Raw genomic sequence first — 16,933 nt, forward strand, 5'->3', positions numbered from 1 at the left:
TTTATCAGCCTTCTAAGAAGAAAGAACAGGTATTCCAGCTTCATAACACTAAGCTACCCTGCATTATAGAAGTAACTCTCACACAAACCAGGGTTGAGGAGGGATATGAGGTGAGCAGTGGTGGGATTCAAATATGTGAACAAACGGTTCTCTGTGTGGGTGCCGCTTCCGCAAGTCCATTCTGGGCCTGGGCAACAAAAAATTAGCTACCAGTTCTGCCAAAGTGGTGCGAACCGGCTGAATCCCACCACTGGAGGTGAGTCATCCCTGGATGATAGGTGGTGGCAGCCAGAACTATGCAGGTCTTGCCCCACAGCAGGAGAAAAATAACAGCAACAATATAACAGAGTTGGAAGGGACCTTGAAGGTCGTCTAGTCTAATACCCTGCTCCAGCAGGTGATCCTGTACCATTCCAGACAAGTGGCTGTCCAATCTCTTCTTATAAACCTCCAATGATGGAGAACCCACAACTTCTAGTGGCAAGCTGTTCTACTGGCTAATTTTTCTCACTGTCATGAAATTTCTCCTTCGTTCTCCCATAGGTTAAGACTTCTAGCTTTCTATCCTGTTGGCTGAGCTCTTCTATTCCACCTTTCAGTAATTTAGGAGGCTAAATAGCGTCACCCTGTCTTTTCTTTTATATAAAGCTATCGAGTATATTGTATGCTTGGAGATGGAGAGTTGTCTGAAGGCTCAGTTTGGGAAGCAATGGCCTTTGCTGGATTCTACAAACTGGATAATTTGACTGCTATTCTTGATATTAACCGGTTGGGACAAAGTGATCCTGCTCCTCTGCAGCATAATGTAGAAATCTACCAGAAACGTTGTGAATCCTTTGGGTATGTGGTCTTATAATACTTTAATGCGCTGTACTTTTTTTAAATCTGTATTTGGGCTGATAATTAGATACAGATTAATGAATACCAGAATGATCTTGGATATAAAATGAAATAAATGCTGATAAAAATTCTTAAATATTTCATGGGGTTATTAGTGGTTTGTTGAATCTGAAAGGTATGGTAAGGATGGTATTTTATCTGACTGTCTTAACTGTTGACAGTCATGTCTTCCTGTTGCATTTTACAGTATTGGCACATTTATTGGCTTAGGCCCGGGATATTTACAGGACCGTCTGCTGCCAGGAACGACTTCCCATCGCCCTGTGCGCTCACACAGGGAGGGTCTCCTCAGGGTGCCGTCGGCCAGACAATGTCGGCTGGCGACCCCCAGGGGGAGGGCCTTCTCTGTCGGGGCGCCTGCCCTTTGGAATTAGCTCCCCCGAGAACTTCGGACGGCCCCAGATCTGCGGTCCTTTCATCGCGACCTAAAGACATACCTTTTCCAACTGGCCGACCTGGACTGATGACGGGGGTTTTAATTTTGTTTTACTTTTTATTGGTTTTTTGTGGAGCTTTGTAAAATTGAATCTCTTTTAATATTTGTATTCATTGTTTTTATTGTTGTTTTATTGTTGTTAGCCGCCCTGAGTCCTTCGGGAGATAGGGCGGCATACAAGTCCCATAATTAGATTAAATTAAATTAAATTATAAAACAAAATTTATTGTGGTTAGCTGGGTCATGTGCACCCAGAGCAGGTCCAGTGCTCCTGCTTTGCTTTTTATCCTCTGAATATTTTGTAAGTGAAGGAATTGAGAAAAAGATTCACTTTTTCTTATCCCATGTTAGTTTTGTTTGTTGATTTTTATGAAACAAGGCAACAACAAATCAATACTCTTCATCCATGAATGCCAAGGTAATTTAAAGCCTTTGATATGTCTAAAATGATTCTTTGGAATTTGATTATTTTGAACCTCATAACAATCCCATCAAACAGAAATCCGTACATATGTTTTGTATGTATAAATATGCACGTTTATATCTTTATACTTAACAAGCCATGTCAATAGGTATCGTATTTCAAAGTGTTTCTTTGGCTAGCTGGTATTAAGCCGCCCTGAGTCTTCGGAGAAGGGCGGGATATAAATGGAATTAAAATAAAAAAAAATAAAAATTTCTGGAAAGCTAATTGATTTGTTTGCCTTCTAGCTGGCACGCAATCATTGTGGATGGGCACAGTGTGGAGGAACTGTGCAAAGCTTTTGGTCAGACGAAACACCAGCCAACTGCAATTATTGCCAAGACCTTCAAAGGCAAAGGAATAGCAGGTAATTCCAAGCCTCAGGCTCCTCAGAACAGCTGCAACCACTATTTAAGGATTACAATTTTGTTTGATTTAATAAGAAGTTAATCATAATAACTTCTTATTAAATCATTCTTGTGTGTTTAGAGCACTTTGTAAATCTTACGTTGTAAAACATTTTTTGTGGATTACAATGTTCCCCCTAGACCAGATAAGGGTCTTAAGCAATATATTTAAGTTCAAGGTAAATGTGAGATTTAAATCAGGAATTTATACTTTTTAATTATAGTTTGTTGTAAATCAATCTGAGTTGTTTCCCTCCAATGAAAAGGATTCAATCACCAAACAAGAAATAGGCGGTTTCCCTCTGTAATTCCTACAAGTCTTCCTGAACAGTTTGGTGAACATTTTGTAGAAATTTTATATACATGTGGCCATCAAGGGAATGGGGAGAAAGCACTTTTTCACTGAAGTCTGCGTATTGTGAGCATATCTGTACCGATAGTCCCTCACTTTACGGCCATTCGCTTAACAATGCTTTGAATTAATGGTGGCCTCCAAAAAAGTCAGTTATGATTTAAATTTGAACTTATGATCCTCAGCCCACCATGGTCACGTGATTGTAATTTGGGTGCTTGGCAGCCAGCTTGCATTTACTACTGGTTGTAGTGTCCTGCAGTCACATGACCACAATTTGTTACTTTTTTGCAGTTTCTGGGGGGGGAGTGATAAAAACTGCCATTGATTAAGCTGAAATTGCACTTAGAATCACACTCAACTTGAATTCACTTACAACTATAGTAAAAATGCTCATCAAATCAGACCTGGTCACTGATGATTGTCTTATGACTGCAACAACTTAGAATGGAAGTTCTGGTCCCAATTATGATCATAAGCCCAGGACTAACTCTGGTAGCCAAATTTGATCGATGATCTTATTATACAATTTTTTAAACCAAATATTAACACTTATATGAATCATCCTTTGGAATGGGTTATTTTAATGAAGGATTATTTTAATGAAGCTATAGTGCCAGAGTTGTTTGCTTTGGTTTTGGAGTTTTTTTTTATTCAAATCTTTATTGAAGCTACATATTGTCTCATGAGGGCTGGTATCGGAACATTTTAACTGAACACTCACTATTTGTATTTTCCATTGAACCTTAGCTGTAGTTGAACCTGTAGCTCAAAACCGTTTACTGTAGGTATTACGCTGTCAACATAAAATTGCCACAATGCTTGAATATCTCACCAATTAATTGGAGTAAGCTAAAATAGAATAAATATTTTAAGTGGTTTTGGACAATATTTTTGCTAGAAATGCTAAAGTACGTTACAAAAATGACAAGAATTCTACTATTATTATACTATTTACTATTATTTATTTAAAAGATGAATAAAATTACAATTTAGAATCAATCCAAGGATGAGGAAAAGAGAACAGTTAACTAGTATATGAAAATGTTGACTTCCATATTCCCATGTACCAGGAATATGCATGTGTGTTTGTGTGTGTGTGTGTGTGTATTCACAGCCGAATCAGGATATATGCAATTAATTACAGGAGGGCAGGGAGCGGATAGACCTACGATGCACTCAATGACCCAAGCCTTAACATCTAAAAGGCTGTAAGAATGAGCGCCTCCAGATGCTAACTCACACTTTGATGGACCCAATTTGTCCTTGCATTCCCACGGCAGAGTTATTATTATTATTTTTATTTTTTTTATTTTAATTCCATTTATATCCCGCCCTTCTCCGAAGACTCAGGGCGGCTTACAAGCTTAGCAATAGCCTTCATTCTATGTATATGCCTGCTTATTAGGGCTTTCACACACACACCCAAGCGGCATTATTACAAAGTCAGCTTAATTGCCCCCAACAATCTGGGTCCTCATTTTACCTACCTCGGAAGGATGGAAGGCTGAGTCAACCTTGAGCCTGGTGGGATGCGAACCTGCACTAATTGCAGGCAGCTGGTGTTACTTAAGGAGGCATTAGCCCACTGCTCCACCAAGGCTCTTTGACTAACTGAACTCTCATCCCAATCCCCCCTCCCAGCACCAACTAATTATAAAAGCATAGAGAAAACGGCTGCATTTTCATCTGTTGTCAAAGCAAGAACATCCGATGTTAGCAGCATTGACAGAAATGTTTCATGCTTGCACATGAATATTTAATTGAAGAATTTGAAGAATTCTTGCCTGCCTATTCAGTTCCTTACTTATAAAATATCTAGAATATCATTCATTCTGTTAAGATTACTGATACGCTGACTAAATTAATTAGTATGGCCCATCCTTGTTCATGGAGTCAAGACTTGCAGGAAGTAAAAATGATGGGATGAGCTGCAGAAACTCATTACATAAAGAATATACTTTGAGGTATAAGGAGAATGAGAAAATGTATTTGGGATTGGAGAATGGTTTATCCAGCGGCAAAGCATTTCAATTACAACAATGAACTAGCTATGGCAGAGAATGGCTCAAAATCTGTATAATAATTCTACAGGGGTTGAAGATAAGGAAAACTGGCATGGCAAACCTCTTCCAAAAGACATGGCTGAGCAAATCATTGAGGAGATTAATGGCAAAATCCAGAACAAGAAAAAGCTTTCTCCAACTCTTCCACAAGATAATGCACCAGCTGTTAATATTAAAAATGTCAAGATGCCATCTCCACCAAACTACAAGATAGGAAATAAGGTACTATGATGTTTTCAAATATTATTAATAACAATAGACATTCAGGAGAGCAAAAAGGGGGTTCTTTTCCAAAGACTGCTTGGTTTATGGAGGATAGATTATGAGAATAAATGGTGTTCATTCAATAGTTTATAATCTTGTGGAATATTCTGGAATGCTTTCAGAAGCTTTTCCTCAGGAGATGCTGTTCTAATTGATTTTTTTATAGTAGCATAATTACCTATCCAGAACAACAAGAGTTACTCTGATGGGGCCAGGCAAGAATTTTTTAAAACAAATATTTTTCCCCTGATAATTATTCTCCTTTCTTGTTAAATGGCCAGTCCAGAATTCAAGAGTAAGGCCCCTGCAAGATAACCCAAATGGAAACCTCATAGATTTCACAAATAATGAGTAGTAGAGTGTGCTTAGGATAATTAAGTGAGATCCTCTCTGGTCAATATTTATGTAAAAAAAGTCTGAAAAATGCCCAAATCATCCATGAATAAATTTAGTGAGAAGTTCATGCAAGAGGTTGCCTAACTACCATCCCAAGTGTTAATAAAAGTGGAAATGTATAAGGATTTGAAAGGCTGTATCCTAATAAAATTCAAATACTAGTTTGTCATTTTTGGATCTCAGGAATCTTATTGTGGTTGATAAAATAATATGTGCCCCAATAGTCTCCTTCAATTGTTATTGCTGAGTTGAGGAGGTCCCAGCACGATGTGTCCAAGAGCTCTCTGGCTCCTCTCATAGAGCTCGTAGACATTCTTTGAACATCAGCATGAAGGTTGCTGCAGTCCATTGCTTTGTCTGGAAATTTGCCAGCTGTCCCCAAAACAATAAAGGTTAGAAATAATAGAGAATCTCTGCAGGAGAGAGTATACTAGATGGGCGGCTGCAACATTGGAATAAATTGGTACTTTATCATTGAGTATTGTCTCCTTTGTGTATTATACCAGTGACATGGATCAGCCACTTAAGGCAGATTAATCCTGCCTCAATTTTTTTTAATCAGTGCTTTTATGAAATAGCGTGCTGCTTGTAAGCAGAATATCATGCCTCATTGAGCCATGCATCTAATTAGAGGCATAGAAATAATTTTATGAGAATACATATCACAAGGATATGAAATTTTCAAAACAATTTTGTAGATATTGCCTAGACATGCCAGAATATATTTTGGGTCACCAAATGCTAAATATTTGAAAAGCTTCCTAAAATCAGTGCCATAGAAACCTGTAGTAGACCTTCCTATTCTGTAACGTGAAAAAAAAAATACTTCAGAGTTTCTTTCTAAACTGCTCAGGGAAATAGTGATCATTTGGATTTTTTTTAATCGCTAAAATATTTTATTTTCAAGAACGATGGAGTATTTTAAAATGGTTCATCTTTGTTTGCTTCACAGTTTGCAACCCGCAAAGCTTATGGTGTGGCTCTTGCCAAACTAGGCCATGCCTGTAACCGTGTGGTTGCTTTGGATGGAGACACGAAGAATTCTACTTTCTCTGAGCTGTTCAAAAAGGAACATCCCAGCCGTTTCATTGAGTGTTACATTGCTGAACAAAACATGGTATGTTCTTGTGCTGCATATAGATTGTGACATGAACAAAATAAATTGATTTGTTAGTGCTAACCACCATCATTACTGTATCTTTGTCATGATATGTGGTGGGCGGTGTATTGTTTTAACTCCTTTTACATTGGGTTTTTTATGGTTTGTAAGCCACCTAGGAAGGGACGCGGTGGCTCAGTGGGTTAGGACGCTGAGCTTGTCAATCAGAAGGTCGGCAGTTTGGCGGGTCAAATCCTGAGTGCCGCGTAACAGAGTGAGCGCCTGTTACTCGTCCCAGCTTCTGCCAACCTAGCAGTTCAAAAGCACGTAAAAGTGCAAGTAGAAAAATAGGGACCACTACTGTGGGACGGTAACAGCGTTCCGTGCGCCTTTGGCATCTAGTCATGCCGGCCACATGACCACGGAGATGTCCTCGGACAAGCGCTGGCTCTTCGGCTTTGAAACGGAGATGAGCACCGGCCCCTAGAGTTGGAAACGACTAGCACACCTGTGCGGGGGAACCTTTACCTTTACCTTAAGCCACCTAGAGTCATTGAAAGTGAGTGGACGGTCAGATAAATTCTCTAAATAAATACATAAAAATGATCCCCTTTCAGAAATATCTGGAATTGAGAGGTGCAGTATAGCAAACAGTGGTGAACCTGGTTTAAAGTCCTAACAGATGGGTCACATATTTCCTAATATTATAATTCTCACATTCTCCCCTTCTTATCTTCTGTTTCCCTCCCATCCTTTTTTTACAGCATGTTTCCCTTCCCTCAAGCCTTGGATAATCTATCACTTTTTTACCAGTTCCCAGATTGCATGGACCTTAAGCTGTTGTTTGTTGTTCAGCAGCCACATTTATTTCAACCAAGTTAAAGCATCTTATGTAAACAAAATTTAAATAGGAAAAACAGCTTTGGCTGCAGAGACAATAAGTATGGACATGGGCATGAAGTTTCCTTCATCCAAACTTTGACAATGCCTGATAGTGATGAGAAAGAAATTAAACATGGAAGGAGAAGGTCATAGCTAAGCTGGGGTTCTGTAAGTTACAGCCACTGGATAGGAATAGATGGGAACAGCAGATATTTCCGTTTAATTTAATCTAAATCCACTTTTCTTCCAGAACCTCAATTCAATGTATAGAGAACTCTTTCCTTTATTTTTTCCCCCAAAGCAACAATTCTGAGATATCAATCAGAACAGGAACACCTCTATCATAGTCCAGAATAATGAAATATTACTTTCTATTAATTCATTGTATGGATCACTACATATTGTGCTAAAGACTGATGAATTTCTCAAAGCCAAAGGATCCGTCATTTCCTCTGTTGCACACCAATTTCATTATTCAAAAGTGTATGAAGTTAAATTGTTTTGATTACATTTACCATACTTATTTTTTAAATGTTAGGCTGACAGAGATATGGAAAAAAAGTTCGTTATTTGGAGCAATTGATGTTCTTAGAAGTGGAGATCATCTTCTTTAATTAGGCTATTTCTACAGTAGTTTGGGGTTACTGCTTATAAAGAGAAAGTTCTCTCACAGAACTCAGTTTGAAACCTTCTGTTTATACCTCAGTGAAAATGTTTTTATTGGCAGAAAATCCCACCATAATATTAAATCTAGGCCAAATGTTATGTTGTTTCTACTACTACATTCTTTTTTCCCTTTCTTTTTATTTTGCATAGTAGTTGTTCATTCAATAAGGTACTTCAAAGGTATGATGAAATGAATCATAATAAACAAAACTGTCTTTTTACAATATTTTTCCCCCAAAGGCACACCCCCTCCCTTTGATTACAAGTGAAAATCCAGGATAGAATAGTAAGTCCCGTTGAGGAGGTGTGACAATGTTGATCATTCTTTGGAGGGTTTTTTTTTTAAAAAAAAGCTGGAAGTGATGGGGCCTGACAAGGAATTTGTAGGAATGGAATCACTATAGAAAAAGCCCTCTCTCTTGTATTAATTAGTTTAACAGAAAAATGAAATGGCTCTTCTCGTGTTAATTTTAATCTTAAAAATGTTACATTGGTGCAGAAGATATGGAGTCCTGAGATTAACGCCTCACTCATCCCTAAAGCACAGCAACCTGTGTCTTAGCCTAATCTATCTAATGGGCTTGCCTTAAGAATGAAATCGATAAGGAGAAACAGCCTCTAGACACCTCCATGTTTTTTTCAGGAAACAGCAGGACATCAACGTAACAATCTAAAGACTGAGCATTTCTCAAAACATGTCAAATGCCAGGATGACTTTAGTTATTTTCGTTCTCCATTTTGCAGGTGAGCGTTGCAGTTGGTTGTGCCTGCCGTGACAGAAACATTGTCTTTGCTAGCACCTTTGCCACATTTTTCACCAGGGCTTATGATCAGATACGTATGGCAGCCATTTCTGAGAGCAACATTAATCTTTGTGGATCTCACTGTGGCGTATCCATTGGTAAGTATCTTATATATATTTTTTTCACCACACTGTTTGTAGCCCTCCAAGGAACTAAGAGTTATTGCATTTACATACCTATTTCTAAAAAGTGAACACACTTGAGAGCATCTTGGTAAACATGCCAAACCCAGTGTGGTGCAATCTGACATCGAGTTGCAAGAAGGAGAGATTGTTCCCCACCTTGAGTCCTTGGTATGCAGGAAGAGGCCCAGGAGGGATCCTCCCTAAACCTTCACAGCATATATGTAACAGCTATGTAGAGCAGGGGTCCCTGACCCCCGGTCCACAGAACAATGCCGTTCGGAGCTGGGCCGCAGAAATGGTGGGGGTGTGGATGTGCTCGCAAAGCTGTATTTGTGAAAGTGGCACACACACACAAAACCATCCCCTCTTTTCCCCGCCACTGTAGCAGCCGGTCCACTGAGCCAGAAAGATTGGAGACTGCTGATGTAGAATATGCTTTAGTCCGGCAAGATTCCTGTCTATGGATGAAGGGCAATAAAGAAACTATTCTGAGCAATTTATGGAGTTGTTCTTGGTTTCTTGTGCCTGACATTAGTCTTAGCAGACTGTATAGTAAGGACTTCAGACTGATCTGCCTCTTACCTCCTTAGGAAAGACCCCTCCCTCCCTCCTGCAACTTAATGCCAGATTTTACCACACCCACAGAATAATTATCGTTTTTTTAATCACTTTTCAAGTTTTGAAAAATAATGAGTGTCTTTTAAAGAGCAAATCCACTACACACAGCCCCTATTTCCTTCCAATAACAAATATCATTAAGGGCCATATTATGTTTGTTCTAGCAATCTAATTTCACTGAAGTTCTAAAGCAGCTTTCCCTAATCTGTGCATGCTCAGGAAGTATGATCTTTGTCTTCCTGAATTTCCAGCAGTAATTGGGAATTCTGGGATTTGAAATCCACACATTTGGTAATTGGGAAAAGCTGCCTTATAGAAAAAAAACCAAATGCCCCAGTCAATATGGTGCTAAATCCCCAGACAAAGATCCATCTCCATTGCCCGAAGGCCAACTCTGCTAAATAGAAGGCTTTGTGATTATAACTGTTACCCTTTATGGGTCAGACAAAGCTCTAGGACAGGGGTAGGCAACCTCGGCTCTTTTATGACTCATGGACTTCAACTCCCAGCTATGCTGACTCAGGAATTCTGGGAGTTGAAGTCCACAAGTCATAAAAGAGCCAAGGTTGCCTAGTTCCCAAGCAGAGCATGTGTTTTGTGGAATCTAATTCTACAGAACATCTACATCTCACTCTGAAAGGCTCTGGCTCTTACATTAGCAGTAATTTTTTTAAAAAAACTGTCTGGAGCAAGATTGAAAACATCTGCATGCTTGGCTTTTTCTTTTTTCTTTTGCCTTGAATTAAGGACAGTGCCTTAAAGTAGCAGCACACTGAATGTTTCCACTCACACTGCTGCATCTCAAGATTCTGTATGTATCTGAAGGGCTCCTACTCTTTGGAAGAAAGACTTGGAGAATTGACGGCTTGTGTAACCCTTTGCCTGAAGTCCCCCTTTTAAAATGACATCTTTTAGACTTGTTTCCCCATAAGCCACCCACGCATGAATTACAAACCGTGTGCTGGAGTTTGTAATTGTATTGAAAAATGTTCCAGCTGGTGCTGGTAGTGCTGTTTAGTTTCTGACCGTTTTACCATTGTTTTAATATGTGGGAAAGACTGACTGTACCCAAGAAAAATGAAACAGCAAGTTGAGATTTTGAAAACACCCTTTTCATTTTATGTTGTTTAGATAACATTATTTTGTTGTATCTGACAAACTCGGTCAGCCAACCAGTTTCAGCCTCATCTCAAAATAATTTTGAATAGCACAGATCCTCTGTAGCTTGTGCAAAGTATTTATTCCTGTAATGGTTTCAACATTTCCAACTAGTTAAATTTTCCACATAGGAAACCATATTTATTTCAGAAATATAATCTCAAACTTCAAAGCTAAGAAAAACCTCTTGTCTTTGTGATTTTTAAACCCTGCAGATGAAGAACAATTGTGGAGTTTTCTCAATAGACAACAGTGACTTTCCATTCACTGAATAACTATTCATTTTTGATATAAATTTTTACTGAATATAGAAAGTGGCACTTGCTTGTTTAAATCTCCTATGGCACCTTAAAGAAACAAGCAGTGTTACTAAGTAATTTAATCAAGTGGAAAATGAGGGGGGGGGAAACCTTGCCAAGATTTATTCTTAATTTCTTCAACAGCAACCAAATCATAGATTAACTTTTCAAAATGATCTCCCTGGAGGGAAATGGCATATGAAGAGACTGTGTCATTTCTTGCTATGTATATATACATAGCAAGATTTTACTTGTTGATTTGAGAGCCAATTCTGTCTAATATGTCAATTTTGCTTTGATTTTGATGTTTCCTATAAATTATCTCAGTGGGATGCTCTGATGGATTTCTTAATACTTCACTCCAATTATGTTTATTTTATTCTATGCTTGTGTGCATGATGTTCACATACACGCTACTTCTTACTTTTTTTCACCGCTGTGCTTGCTTCAATGTTTGCTTTATTACTGCTACCTTATCCTTGATTTTACTTTTTAACCCAGGTTTTCTTTCTTTTTAGTTTACCTCTATCTTCTTTCTTTGCTATTTAGAGGGTTCCAAGTTTAAGGACAAGATGGAAGGTGGTCTGTGAGTGTGTTATATTTATTTTGGATAATTTTTTTTTAAGAAGTACACAGAAAAAGGCATTTGTTCAATTTTAAGGTTACATCTTCTTTGAACTTTCTCTTTCTAGGTGAAGATGGGCCTTCACAGATGGGACTGGAGGATCTATCCCTGTTCCGAGCCATTCCTAATTCAACTGTATTTTATCCTAGTGATGCTGTAGCCACTGAAAAGGCAGTAGAATTGGCTGCAAATAGAAAGGTCAGGCACTCTTACTTTCTTTTCTTTAAGGAAAGTATGAACAACATTGCGTTGAATCTCACTCTCAACCAGTATTGCCAAAACTGGGGAAGCAACTTTTGGAGGTTTTCCTACCCATTACAAATTCTTGTTTAAAATTCTTTAAGCAGTAAGGAAAAGTTACTGAGTTTACGTTTTAATGAATTGAAAAGAAAACTAAATCTGCCAGAATATCAGCTGAACATCTTCTTGAAGGTTAAAAGAGTTCAGTCTTCTGGATGCCAATTACTGGGAATCAGTCAAAATGTATTTGGAAAACGTTTGCTACTATTGTTTTCATTTCCTGGAAGCAACCCTGTTCACGAATTTGAGCCTGTGTACATTAACTACAGAGAACCTTTAGATCACTCTCATCATGCAAGAACAATCTGTCTAATGCATGTATATGCAGTATCTCTGTATAAGCTTAACTTGATATTTCCTTCTCCTCTTTATAATGCATCCTTCTGTTCATTTGGAAGCAACCCATTTCCTCTTCTTGATTCATTGTAATTAATCTGGAAGTTTTTGAATTAAACAGAGAAATTAGTTTATATGTCACACTTAGTACAACACAATTTGAAGTTTGTTCAAGAACCTGGGTGGTTCCATGTTTTGGCATCAAGGGTGACTGATTAATTGAAAAAGTCCTACTTTTTTTAGTGTTTCAAGAAGAGAAGTGGGTGAAAGGATGGAGGAGACAGAGAAAAAGCTTATTCTATCCTATCTGCTTAAGCTGAGATGTGATCCCCTGAATGTAATTCTTGTGTGGATAAAGCTGTGGCCCGTTGTGCTCGTACCATTAAGGCGTTTTAAAAAGGATAGCATAAAAACATAAGGTTTCACATTTTCATTTATATATATATATATATATTGTAAATTATATAAGATCTCTTTTTAAGTGGCTGCACAGATTTCCTTGAAGAATATTCTCAGGGTACTGAGTTTTTATGTTTGAGTTCAGTATGATAATCCTGGAGATCCTCTGAATTTAAATTCTCTATCTGTATTTGAAAAGACTATATGAGTCTTTTCTGAAAGTGAATTTTTCTATGGATTCAGATAAGAGTATTACAACTAAGAAGTTCACTTAATGAAAAATCACGATTGTATCCCCATTTTAATTAGCTTTTAATTTTAATTTTGAGGGTTAAATTCGTAGTTTGCAATTGGCTTTAAAGTTCACACTGTGTTCATTTTAAAAACAGGGCATATGCTTCATAAGAACTAGTCGCCCAGAAAATGCTGTAATTTATGACAGTGGTGAAGACTTCCAAGTTGGACAAGCCAAGGTGAGTGATTTCAAAAGTCACTGAAAGAAATGAACTACAAGAATGTCATTATTGTGTCTTTAATTGCAGCGCTAACAATCTCTGCAACAAATTACCTAAACATACAATATATCTGATTTTAGTTTAAATGTTGTTCTTGTCAGGTGGTGCTCAAGAGTAAGGAGGACCAGGTTACTGTCATTGGGGCAGGAGTGACTCTGCATGAAGCAATAGCTGCAGCAGAACAACTTAAAAAAGGTGACTATAGTGAACTATCTTGGAAAATTTTGAATTTCAAGCATCATATTGAAAACAAAGAGTTATAAAATACGACTGCTATATGGATGAATGCAAGAGGATAGCAAGGAGTTAAACTTTTTCTTAATGACTTTGCTCCTATCTAGTGGTTATCCACATTTTTTCAGCCAAATATGATGTCTCTAAAGCAAAAAGGGAAATAGCAAGTTGTCCTAGACCTAGTGCAGGGGTAGGCAACCTCGGCTCTTTTATGACTCATGGACTTCAACTCCCAGAATTCCTGAGCCAGCTTGGCTGGCTCAGGAATTCTGGGAGTTGAAGTCCATGAGTCATAAAAGAGCCGAGGTTGCCTACCCCTGACCTAGTGTAATGCAATTATTAGTGTTTATCTTGGAATCTGGATAATGACTTCAGATCCAGGTTCCTCCTTAGCTATTTGTAGACCTTGTGTGGCATTAAAAGTCCCCAAGTCTTAACTATTAGCAGAATAGATTTGTGTGATGTCATTCTTTCCCTTCTATTTTTTGAAAGTTTGTTTGACACCATCCTATGATTGAACTCATATTAATAAGTGTATTTCCTTTTAACATCAATTTGTAAATTGTAAACATTTTGTTTCAAATTTAGGCCATCGTGCTTAGCAGCGTGGCAGACTGTATTAATGCTTCATGCACCACTCCATTTGTGACTAAAATCATGAAACAATGTCCTGGAGTATGCAAACCTATAAAAACACATGATCTGCAGTCACAGTTAGATCAGAATTGTTGAAGCTGTATGATGTCATACTGGGAAATTTGAAAGAGTCAGTCCTCATTATGCCATTTATATATAAGGACAAATACTCTCAATCTACACATAACAAAAATTTTGAAACATAGACCAGGTACCATTATACCTTTTTTTGCAGACAACTTGTTTAAGAATAGGAGATTGGGTTCACAGTAGAAGGGTGCCAAAATTTAAATATTTTGACATTTGCCAACATTGAAAAATCTATGTCACTATCCAAATTAAATGAGTTTACAAACTATAGTATTAGGAAAGCATTTTTTTAAAAAAAACACAACAAGCCAATACAGGAATCCACAGTACTTGACATTAATAAAGTGGGTGTGTTGTCATCCCCCAAATGCTGTCTGGAAAAGCTTTGTTTTTATTAGCTGTGGAAGATCATTAGGACTGGTACTGATCTGACTTCAGGAAAAAGTTGTTCTTTCACATGGAGGATCCAATAGAAAAACATTGTCTGCAACTCTCTTGTCAGGCACAGTGCTCAAAATGGCCAATTAAATTGGGACTTTCCCATCTGATTTTGTGTCGTATAAACAATCCCTGGACAAAGTGGTAACATGAAAGTTGGAGAGATGTGAGAATTGGGAGATACGAATATTCTCTTTCAAAAGGCTGGAGAAACACAGATCTGATTTATATACTTGAAAGATACAGAAACATAAATACATTTAAGATTATTCTGGGTATTCCCTAAGTTCTCATAATTAATGCACTAAAACCAGTTGTGGTTGAATGTTTGCATTTTTGGGGGGGTGAAAAAGGAAGTTTCTTGATTTGCAGTTTGTGAGGCACGTATTACATTACATAACTGTATTTTTATCTCTCATTCACAGAAAAAATTACTATCAGAGTGATCGACCCATTCACTATAAAACCTCTGGATTCAGAAACTATACTTAAAAGTGCAAGAGAAACGAAAGGCAGAATTATCACAGTGGAGGACCATTACCCTGAAGGTAGGCTGGAAGGTGACGAAGGAGTCTCTTCACTATTCAAATGCGTTGCATAATCAATGTCCAGTCCCTCTTCTACCACTCTGCGTCAAGGCTGGGGTGTTTTTTTGTTTTTGTTTTTATTTGCCTGAGACAGAAGGTGCTGCTGTCCTCGAAGGAAAGAATACAGGTGGTCCTCGACTTACAACAACAGTTGAACCCAAAAAATTCTGTGGCTAACTGAAACATTTGTTAAGCGAGTTTTGCCCCATTTTGCAATCTATCTTGCCACAGTTATTAAGTGAATCACTGCACTTGATGATAAGTTAGTAACGTGCTTGTTAAGTAAATCTGGCTTCCCCACTGACTTCGTTTGTCAGAAGGTCGCAAAAGGGGATCACGTGACATCCCCCCCCCAGAACCTTGCAACCGTCATAACCAGTTCAGTTGCCAAGTGCTGCAATTGTTGCAAGAGTGAAGAGACACTTTTTTCATGCCATTGTGACTTTGAACGGTCACTCAGCAAACTGTTGTAAGTTGAGGACCACCTGTACTTGTCCACGTGCATGGCTCTTGCCTCAAGCTTAGTTCCACTGACCAACTGTTCTCTTGAGATTCAAACTTATCGTCTTGTTTTAAAAACATTTTAAGGAAAGGCCTTTCATAGCACTATAGCAGTAGCACTTAGAGTTACATACCCCTTCACAGTGCTTTACAGCCCTCTCTAAGCGGTTTACTGAGTCAGTACATTGCCCCCAACAATCTGGGTCCTCATTTTACCGACCTGGGAAGAATGGAAGGCTGAGTCAACATTGAGCCCGTGAGAATCAAACGGCAGAACTGTGGGCAGTGGGCAGAATTAGCCAGCAGTACTACATTCTAACCACTGCACCACCACAGTAAAAACAGTAACTTTATAAATGCCTGACTCCTCTAAATGACTCAGGCTTTTTTTCTTTGATTTCTAATAATTAGTTGCTTACTAAAAATAAGCGCTTCACTTATTGGCTTCTGTATGTCATACCTCCTTAGGTGGCATTGGAGAAGCTGTATCTGCTGCTCTGATTGGTGAACCAGGGATTGTGGTCCGTCGCTTGGCTGTCACTCATATGCCAAGAAGCGGGAAGCCAAATGAACTGCTCAAGTTGTTTGGCATCGATAAGGATGCCATCATCCAGGCAGTGAAGGCGGTAGTGTCCAAATCAAGGAACGCTGAGTAATTTGAACCTGTAACACGCTGAATCGTGATTGGATCTTTATTTTGCAGAATCTTTTTTTAATAGAGTACTGTAACATTTGAGTACATGTTTAAAACTATATGCAAAGAGTTCTAATAAAAGTAAACATTTCTGGAAAAGGTTGTCTGTCTTGTCAAAAAATACTTTGTATTAGAATACTGGAATTGTTTGGAAACCTGCATGTGTAGCATAAAACGCGAAATATTATCTTTGTTTTTGTTTTCAATTTCCAAAATATCTTTTAAGTGAGAATCTTAACGATTGAAACAATTTTAGATTTATACAGATTTAAGTTTTAAATTTCAGGTTTTATATTTATTTCACTTCCATATATTTTGATCCTTCATAAAAAGATTAATTCGCTGCTTCCATTAGTATAAGGGTGGGGCGGAAATCCCCCTCGGAGGAATTTTGCTTCTGAGGGATCTTTTCCAGGAAATTAAATGTAGAATAGAAAAGAGAAGATCAAATTCCTCACCCAGTTTCAAGCACGCTGTTCACAGTTGTGCTGGTTAGTGCTTTTGGACTTTGGTTGCTAGTAGCTTGGGCTGGTTGATGCAATATGGACAGCCTTTCTCCTGTCAGGTTAGAAGGCTTTCCCCAAGTTGAACGGAATGGCCACTGCCATTCCAGAATCGCTGGAGCACCCTTCTTTCTTCTTTGC

At 38.2% G+C, this 16,933-nt stretch overlaps 1 protein-coding gene across 1 annotated transcript in view; it reads left to right on the plus strand.

The window, feature by feature from the left end:
* Nucleotides 1–16,438, plus strand: part of TKT (transketolase) — a 36,612-nt gene extending 20,174 nt beyond the window's left edge. Inside the window, exons 5-14 of the mRNA XM_083353212.1 lie at nucleotides 649–840; nucleotides 2,048–2,166; nucleotides 4,653–4,846; nucleotides 6,237–6,401; nucleotides 8,676–8,832; nucleotides 11,627–11,757; nucleotides 12,984–13,067; nucleotides 13,211–13,304; nucleotides 14,933–15,055; nucleotides 16,064–16,438. Coding sequence (XP_083209338.1) covers nucleotides 649–840; nucleotides 2,048–2,166; nucleotides 4,653–4,846; nucleotides 6,237–6,401; nucleotides 8,676–8,832; nucleotides 11,627–11,757; nucleotides 12,984–13,067; nucleotides 13,211–13,304; nucleotides 14,933–15,055; nucleotides 16,064–16,251 — 1,447 coding nt within the window. The 3' untranslated portion in view covers nucleotides 16,252–16,438. The remainder of the gene's footprint in view (nucleotides 1–648; nucleotides 841–2,047; nucleotides 2,167–4,652; nucleotides 4,847–6,236; nucleotides 6,402–8,675; nucleotides 8,833–11,626; nucleotides 11,758–12,983; nucleotides 13,068–13,210; nucleotides 13,305–14,932; nucleotides 15,056–16,063) is intronic.
* The last annotated feature ends 495 nt before the right edge of the window (nucleotides 16,439–16,933 follow it).

This window comes from Vipera ursinii (assembly GCF_947247035.1).
Source record: "Vipera ursinii genome assembly, chromosome: 2".
Classification (NCBI taxonomy): Eukaryota; Metazoa; Chordata; class Lepidosauria; order Squamata; family Viperidae; genus Vipera; species Vipera ursinii.